Source organism: Trachemys scripta, unplaced genomic scaffold (genome assembly GCF_013100865.1).
Source record: "Trachemys scripta elegans isolate TJP31775 unplaced genomic scaffold, CAS_Tse_1.0 scaffold_31, whole genome shotgun sequence".
Taxonomy (NCBI): Eukaryota; Metazoa; Chordata; order Testudines; family Emydidae; genus Trachemys; species Trachemys scripta.
Window position 1 is genome coordinate 101,024 of NW_023260517.1, and position 9,494 is coordinate 110,517.

Consider the following 9,494-nt stretch of genomic DNA (forward strand, 5'->3'; position numbering starts at 1 on the left):
AGGATCTGGGCCAGAATCCTGGGTGGACTTTGTGGCGTCTCTGGCCCGTCTCCTTTTTGGGGGTAAACACTCTGCTTGGGACGGGGTTGCTGAAGGCTGATCTAGGTGACACTAGATGAGAACAAGGATGCTGCTGATAGGAGCGAGGCTGCCCTTTGGAAAGCAGGAGGTTCACATCTTAGATCTCCCAGGCTCCGGCCCATTTGTTTTAACCACAGGGCTGCTATTAGCATCCCATCTGCTTTGGACAAAACTGAATCCCAGGATGAAATTCCTTCCCCCTTGGCTAGTGTTATACAATGAAGTATAGAGACTGGCGTCTTCTGAAACAGAGAGTTTAAGGCCAGAAGGGACCATTAGATCATCTGGTCTGATCTCCTGCATATCACAGGCTGGAGAATTTCTCTCAGTAGCCCCTGTATTAATCTCAATAAATCGTGCATGGCTAAAACATCTTCCCAAAAAGCCTCCAGTCTGGGTCCAAAGACTTCAAGAGATGGAAAATCCACCACTTCCCTTGATTGTTGAGTCCAATAGATAATCACCCTCACTGTTAAAAAAAGGATGTTTTATTTCTAGGCGTGGATGTGTGTGGATGGGGCAGGGGTCCCAGAGAGGCCGTCAGGGAACAGGAGGGGTTGGATGGGACAGGAGTCGGGGGCACAGATAGGAAGTGGGGGCTGGGCCACGACCCCCTCCCCTAACCAGCCCTACACCCTTTTGTACTCAGTCTTTGTTATTCTCTCTCTCACACACACTTCCCCTCTCATACTCAGGCAGGATTTAAGAGCTTGGCGTCACTTGGTATTTTACAAGCAAAGAACTGCGTTTACGCTAGTCCCATCTCTTCATGGTCAGCTCTACTGAGCACAACAGAGACGCCTGCGGTTTGTAAAACTCCATCTGCTTCCTACTGGCTCATCTTTAGCCCTCCACTGTAAGTAGCCTTCCAGCCAAACGCCCGCCCCTCCCTGGGCGTGACCTCCGTTGGCCTCCCTCGCCCTGTTTTCCCCACAGGGGCCCATGGCTCATACGCTGTCACTCAGTGAGGGAGAGTAGGTTCAGCTCCAGTTACCAGGGAGAGAGCAGAGCATGCATTGCTACCAGCAGTTCCCAGGCAGCTCCCCGCAGTTCATGATATTAAGGATCATGGGTGGCTCTGAACAGGGAGATTCCTTCACCAGGTCCTTGGACACCACTATCGTTCTCTCCGCTTCCCCAGCCTGGGCCCTCGGCTGTGTACTTGCACTAGTACAAAATCCACTGCAGCCTGTCAGGGAGGTGGGTATGTGTGTGCGGACATGCAAAGACTTGTAGAGCCCTCGGGAGCTATGTGTGAAATGTTTTTACTATCTGCACTCACATGCCACCGAGATGAGTGTCAGGATAGACAGATATTGCAGCAAGAGGGAGGGATGGACAAAGCAGCAGGCAGGGTGGCTAAATGGTTGCACAGACAGACGTGCAGCAGGAAATCTAGCTAGCTATTTAGACACTGGGTCAGGAAAGCGAGGGAGCTTGATAATGAAGCATGAAGATTGCAGAGAACGAGAAGAGACATTTTCCTTCCTCCATATTCTAATAGCCAAACACTCAAATATAAGCTAGTTTTGAAGAAATCACGGTCATTCCCGACACAGCAGAAAACATCACTTCCTTGTGTATAAGTAGCCTTCGACGCTTACACTTGCGGATTATTCATCTAGACACGTGAAATCTACTGAAGAACATAAGAACGGCCAGACTGGGTCAGACCAAAGGTCCATCTAGCCCAGTGTCCTGTCTCCGGACAGTGGCCAGTGCCAGGTTCCCCAGAGGGAATGAACAGAACTTGTAATCACCGAGTGATCCATCCCCTGTCGCCCATTTCATGACCATACTTTCACTGGGGTTACATTTCAGGGGAGGGAAAAGGCTCATCCTCTTCAGCAGTGTGTGGCACCAATATAATATAGGCAATGTGGCTGCCTCTGGCTGTAGTCTCGGGGGCCATTCAGGCCCAGCAGGGATGCACATTTCAAAGAGGCATAAAAGAGCTGAGCACCAACTCCCTTAGTCCCCTTTGGAATCTCTGCCGAAGAGAGCCGGGGGAACCTGCTGTTGAGAATGGACAAGTCCGATGGGTACAATGAGTGAGATGTGAACAGGCTGGTTCCTGTACCCATGTCCCTCTGAGTTTAGAGTAAAGAGTGTTTCTATTATCAAGGGGCAAATTTGAGGAGGGGGAGGGGCAGGTAACCTTCAGATTGTGAGCCAGATTTCAGCCCAATTTAAGCCAGGCCGACAGCCCGAGCCCATCCAAGGCCCGTGCCCTCTCCAAATTCCACCCATCACTCAAGCTGCCCCCACAGGCCCCGCTCCTCCCCACAACCCACCTGTGTCTAGAAGCCAGGCTCCGCCCACTCACAGCACCCACTTGCTCAGAGCAGTTCTACAAAGTGACTCCCTGGGACTCATTTCCTGGCTGGGTTAGGCCACCCGGAGCTGCTGCTCCGGGTACCAAAGAGGCTCCTAGTTCAGGAGGCGGAGCTGGTAAATTTGCCCCAGAGGGAGAAGTAAATCTACCGTGAGGGGAGTGAACCTTTTGTACTGAACAGGGAACACCCAGCTAGACAGCTCCTTCGCTGAGGGACAATGGGGAGACCCTGGCAGCTGTTCCCACGCCTGCTGCTACTGGTGGTGAACATTCCCTGTAAGTCTGGGGGCAGGAAACGCGACAGAAGATGCTGAACGTGATGGTGGATTTAAGAGACGAGGACTAATTCCCTGACTTTCCCTTTGCTTTGCTAGCCAGGCACTGTTCTCTGTACTGGATGGGGATACAGGACTCCTGGGTTCAATCCCCAGCTCTGGCCTGCTGGATTTCCTTCCCCTTTCTGTGCCTCAGTTTCCCCTCCCACCCGTTGCTTAGCAATTTAATCTGTAAACTCTTTGGGGTAGGGGCTGTCTCTTATTGTCCCTTTGGGAACTTCACAGCCAGCAATAATCTAGGGCTAACCCCCTAACCCCAACCCCTAACCCCAGATTATAGCAATCTAGGAATATAGCAATTTAGGAAAATAGCAGTGGTGGGCCAGATGCAAAGCCCCTGGAAATGAAGAGAAACTCCCCCGGGCTTTGCATCTGGCCAGTGTGTGAACGGGGCAGAGGTGCCCTGATATCTATGGGGTGTGTCTTTTGCCTTCTGCCCACAGGGGGGAGCTGCCAGGCCGAGGTGCACCAGAACCTGTCTGCGGTCACTTGGGAAGGGCAGAACGGCAGCATCTCTTGCCACTACACGACGAGCAATTTCGGGGGTTTGCAGTGGTTCAGGCAGCTTCCCGGAGGCCAGCCTGTCTCCCTGCTGATTCTGGTGTCCGATGGGAAACAAACCAAGGAGCCCAACCTCACCGCGGAGCTGGACAAGGGGAAGCGGCTGAGCTCGCTGCACATCCGAGAATCACAGCTGGGAGACGCAGCCACCTACTTCTGCGCCGTGGCGACACGGTGACACAGGAGCACTGGCAGCCTGTGCAAAAACTCCCCAGCTGGAGGGTAACTGTCAGGCTGGCTGGCGGGACAACGCCACCTACTTCTTCCACAGAACATCTCTGAGTGTGCTTCGCTTTCCTTGACACGGTCAGCCCCCAGCACCCTGGTGAGGCAGGGCAGTGCGAGGATCCCCATCGCACAGGTCCGGAGCTGAGACAGAGAGGCTGAGGAGGGAATGCACTTGGGGAAAGACACCTAAGACAGTGGCTCTCAACCTTTCCAGACTAGTGTTCCCCTTTCAGGAGTTGGATTTGTCTGGCGTACCCCCAAGTTTCATCTCACTTAAAAACTACTTGCTTACAAAAATAAGACATAAAACTACAGATGTGTCAGCCACGCTGTTACTGAATGATTGCGACTTTCTCATGTGCCCCTGGTTGAGAACCACTGATCTAAGGAGCCTGAAGGTTTGGAGGGAGGAAGGAAATGAAAAGATAAAATATAAAAACAAATGAACAGGGAGAAAAGAAAGAAAAAGAAGAAGAAAAAAGAGATGGGTGGATTTATAGATACATAGGGAGAGAGACAGACAGCCAGGCATAAGAAACAGAAATGGAGATACGTAAGATACTCCAGTGGCACAAAATAGCCCCCTTTCTTGGGGGAGCATTAGACACTGAGGATTTAAAAACTACTTGTTTACAAAATCAGACCTAAAAATACAGAAGTGTCCCAGTCATACTAGTACTGAACAAATATTGACTTTCTCATTTTTACCATATAATTGTAAAATAAATCAACTGGAATATAAATATTGTACCTACATTTCAATGTATAGTATATAGAGCAGTATAAAGAAGTCATTGTCTGATGAAATTTTAGTTTGTACCAACTTCGCTGGCGCTTTTTAGGTAGCATGTAGACAAGTAGCTAGGCAGGTAGCTAGATTAATTGATGTACCCCCAGGAAGACATCTGTGTACCCCCAAGGGTAGGCACACTCCTGGTTGAGAACCCATGATCTAAGGAGCCTGAAGGTTTGGAGGGAGGAAGAAAACTAAAAGATAAAATATAAAAACAAATGCAAAGAAAGAAAGAAAGAAAGAAAAGTGATGGGTGGATTTATAGATACATAGGGAGAGAGAGAGACAGGCATAAGAAACAGAAATGGAGATACATTAGAAAGAACGATCACCTGTGGCACAAAATAGCCCCCTTTCTTGGGGGAGCATTAGACACTGAAGATGAAGCTGAGACTGACCTCCGATTGCCACAGACTGTGCCTCTACAAGACAAGGCTGAGACAGCGGCAGAGTGTTTGTGCATAGCTGGCACTGCCCATTCTCATGATGTCCAGCTCTGGGGATCACCCCTTTGTCCAGGGGGAGGCAAGTCAGAGAGTTAAACCCAGCGAAAAGGGAACTATTTAACAACGACACAAAATGTACCAACAGTGACAACCACAGGGGCATTCACTTCAATGTGTAGTCTCTGGCCAGGAGGGGGCAGCATTTCTAACGAAGAGGAAGGAGATTGAGGTTAATACAGTTGCACCTGTCTATTGTCTCTGTGCCCGGCAGAGGGCAGCTTTTCCCCTAAAACATCAGAGGCAAAGGGTTACTCCAGGGCATGGTTCTGTTTTTTTGAGACTAGGGGTTTGTCCCTGATTGGCTGGGCTCATTAATGTGTCTGATCCCTCCAGCAAGGAGGGCTGCAGACAGATTCTGCATCGCTGTCCTGGAGGCCGGGGAAAGCACCATCCCTTGGCCTCAGTGCACTGAGGGTAACCGGAGCAGCAATGGAGAAGCAGCTGACAGCCTTGTCAGTGATACTGTCCATTCAGTTCTACTGTAAGTCTAGGGGGAGTTTGTCTGTCTAGACTGTGAGCTCATCAGGGCGGGGGCTTTTCCCCACTGTGTCTGTGCAGTGCCCGGCATAACAGGGATCTCAGTTCCTGGGGGTCTCTGCAGCGCCGGCACAATGCCCCTCCCCCAGCTCAGTTCAGTTCTGTTGTAGGGTTGTGGAGGTTTTGTCTGTTGAGCTCTGGGGGACAGGAATTGTCTTGTACTCTGTGTCTCTACAGCGCCTGGCACGAGGGGCTCTGATCTCGGCCGGGTCTCCAGGTGCTATAATAATAACTCATGGAGTTTAAAGCCGCCAAGGATCTAATCTGACTTCCTGTGCACTGAACAGGCCACGGAGTTGCTCTGAGTTACTCCAGTATTGAGATAATAATAATGTGGGGATGAGGAAGATCTGGTGCTTCAGCCACTAGACGTGAGCTCATTTCCTGGCTCCGCCAGAGACCTGACCTTGGGCAAGTGATTTAGGCTTGGATTTTGGAAGGAGACCAACAGAGTCAGGTGTCCGAATCCCATTGAAACTGCAATATGCGTTGAGTTCCTGGCTCCTGTGGAAACCCCCTCCCTGACCGCTCGGTGCCTCAGTTCCCCGGAGCAGTTCTAGTCCCTGACGACCCAAGAGGCCTCTCCATTCTCCGGGAGATACTGTGCTGAATATCACAAGAATGGAGCCGGCACTCAGCTGCTGCTTATCGGAGTAGAAGAACAGGAGTACTTGTGGCACCTTAGAGACTAACAAATTTATTAGAGCATAAGCTTTCGTGGACTACAGCCCACTTCTTCGGATGCATATAGAATGGAACATATATTGAGGAGATATATATACACACATACAGAGAGCATAAACAGGTGGGAGTTGTCTTACCAACTCTGAGAGGCCAATTAATTAAGAGAAAAAAAAAAAAAAAAAACTTTTGAAGTGATAATCAAGCTAGGCCAGTACAGACAGTTTGATAATAGGTGTGAGAGTACTTACAAGGGGAGATAGAGTCAATGTCTGTAATGGCTCAGCCATTCCCAGTCCTTATTCAAACCGGAGTTGATTGTGTCTAGTTTGCATATCAATTCTAGCTCTGCAGTCTCTCTTTGGAGTCTGTTTTTGAAGTTTTTCTGTTGTAATATAGCCACCCGCAGGTCTGTCACTGAATGACCAGACAGGTTAAAGTGTTCTCCCACTGGTTTTTGAGTATTTTGATTCCTGATGTCAGATTTGTGTCCATTAATTCTTTTGCGTAGAGACTGTCCGGTTTGGCCAATGTACATGGCAGAGGGGCATTGCTGGCACATGATGGCATATATCACATTGGTAGATGTGCAGGTGAACGAGCCCCTGATGGTATGGCTGATGTGATTAGGTCCTATGATGATGTCACTTGAATAGATATGTGGACAGAGTTGGCATCGGGGTTTGTTACAAGGATAGGTTCCTGGGTTAGTGGTTTTGTTCAGTGATGTGTGGTTGCTGGTGAATATTTGCTTTAGGTTGGGGGGTTGTCTGTAAGCGAGGACAGGTCTGTCTCCCAAGATCTGTGAGAGTAAAGGATCATCTTTGAGGATAGGTTGTAGATCTCTGATGATGCGCTGGAGAGGTTTTAGTTGGGGGCTGAAGGTGACAGCTAGTGGTGTTCTGTTATTTTCTTTGTTGGGCCTGTCTTGTAGGAGGTGACTTCTGGGTACTCGTCTGGCTCTGTCAATCTGTTTTTTCACTTCAGCAGGTGGGTATTGTAGTTTTAAGAATGCTTGATAGAGATCTTGTAGATGCTTGTCTCTATCCGAGGGATTGGAGCAAATGCGATTATATCTTAGAGCTTGGCTGTAGACAATGGATCGTGTGGTGTGTCCTGGATGGAAGCTGGAGGCATGTAGGTAAGTGTAGCGGTCAGTAGGTTTCCGGTATAGGGTGGTATTGATGTGACCATCGCTTATTAGCACAGTAGTGTCCAGGAAATGGACCGCTTGTGTGGATTGATCTAGGCTGAGGTTGATGGTGGGATGGAAATTATTGAAATCATGGTGAAATTCCTCAAGGGCTTCTTTTCCATGGGTCCAGATGATGAAGATGTCATCAGTGTAGCGCGAGTAGAGTAGGGGCGTTAGGGGACGAGAGCTAAGGAAGCGTTGTCGGAGTAGGTGCATTGACTTTGATGGAGCCACACAGGTTTACACCAAGACCCAGAATATTAAGAGATTCTGATTTATTTTGGCTGAAGAAGAAACAGTGATAAGGAGCAACCACTGGGGAAGACGAGGGGCTGATGAGAACCGAACAAGCTCATCTGTTGCTTCTCCATTTGCCTTTGTCTACAGGGGTGAGCTGCCAAATTAAAGTGGATCAGAGTCCTCCATCTCTGACCAGATCCGAAGGGGAGATCTCCATTCTGACCTGCAGCTACTCAGGAACAGTGTCCAACGTACATTGGTACAGGCAGTTTCCTGGGGAAAGTCCTGCCTTGCTGATGAGCCTGTATGAGGATGGGAATGTTACCCAGGGGCCAAATTTCATAGCCGAGCTCTTGAAAAGGGAGAGACGGAGCCATCTACACATCGACGGTTCTCAGCTCGCCGACTCAGCCGGCTATTTCTGCACTGTGGAGACACAGTGAAACAAAGTGGCCACCCTCCTGTACAAAAACTGTAACTGCTCGGGGGCAGTGTTGCGCCTTGAAAGGAGTGTATTGGAGAGGAAAGTAATTGCATAGGTCTCTGCAGTGAGTCTGTATTTTGTCTGGGAGGGAAGGGCCTTGCTGCTGATAGGGCGAGAACAGAGGTGTCTTGCCTCTCAAGCAGGAGAAATGCAAATAGATTAAGAAAGCTCCAGGAGAGAATGGAGAAGCCTGCAGGTGATAAATACACGAGGAGCCAGGAACCCTTCTGTCACGGACTCACAGATCGGGCCCACTCTTGGTCCCGTGCGGTCCGTGGGGGGTGCCCCTTTTAGTGAGAAAGCCCTTCTCGGGGGTCCACTCTCTCTTGGGGTCAGGCCCCTCCACCTCCTGGAGCCGCACCTCTCGGAGCCCTAGCACACCTGTTTCTCGCTGTGGGCCCCCTCAGGGAGTCCACTCGCTCTGGACCCCCCGGGCCTCCACCCCCAAAGGGGTTGATGCCACCCTGTTCTCTAGACCGGAGTGACTCTCAGCCAGCATAAAACAGGAGAGTTTATTGAGAGTTGAACACAGCACAGGAAATTCTCAGGGCCTCAGGCCTGGCCTCCCTCAGCCCAGCACACCCCAGTCTCTCTGCATCCAGGTGGGCTCTGCCTGCTCCCCCTCTCCAGCCCAGAGCCCCTCTGCTTCCCCGCTGAGCATCTGAGATCAGCGGCCCCAGGCCCTGCCTCTGTCCATTGTCTTCTCTCCAGATAAACAGGGTCGTAAACCGGGGCCTCCTCTCCTCGCTTCTGTCCTCTGGCTGGAACCGGCTGGTTAGGTCACTGGGTCCTCACTCTGCAGCCCATTGTCCGCCCACTGGCCAGAACCGGCTGAGTCTCCTCAGCTGGGCCTCCGGGTCACCAGGTCGCCAGGTCACCGGTTGCTGGGGTATCCATCCTCCCGGCCATCAGCTGGGTCCCCAAGTCCTCTCTCCAGTCCTCTGCAAAACACAATCCCTCTCCCCTCACCTCGTTAAACCAGTAATACCCAGGGAAACTGAGTCCCACCCCCTCCGCATGCAAATCATTGAAACTCCACAGAAAACAAGAAAACCCCCCACTGCGTCACACCTTCTAGATCACGGGTCACAGAAATGAGGGGGAGCGCAAGGAAGAGGTGTCCTGGGGCCCTACTAGTGATCCTGGTCATTAGTCTTTACTGTAAGTCCCGCGGCTGTTTAAACCCCTTGATAATAACGGGAGCCAAGATTCTCAGACGTGACGAGTGAGTCTGGGTGCCTCAGTTTCATAGATTTTAAGGCAGAAGGGAACATTGAAATCATTTAGTTTGACGCCCTGCGCCCCAGGCAACTTCCCAAGTGATTCCTGGATTGGGCCCATGCTCTGTGCCGAGCTGGAGAAAGACATCCAGTCTTGATCTAAAGACTCCAAGCTGCAGAATCCACCCACTTCTTTAGGTAAGTTGCTCCAATGGCTAATCACCATTACAGAGGTGGCACCTTATCTCTTGCCTGAATTTCTCTAGCTTCAGCCCCTCCATCGGCTCTTGTCATGCCT

The 9,494-nt window shown here is 50.5% G+C and overlaps 1 gene segment (V, D, J or C); it reads left to right on the forward strand.

Moving 5' to 3' along the window:
• Positions 1 to 2,476: 2,476 nt before the first annotated feature.
• On the forward strand, positions 2,477 to 3,555 carry LOC117870551. The segment is given in 2 exon segments: positions 2,477 to 2,692; positions 3,195 to 3,555. Coding segments are annotated over 2 exon segments (354 nt in total).
• The last annotated feature ends 5,939 nt before the right edge of the window (positions 3,556 to 9,494 follow it).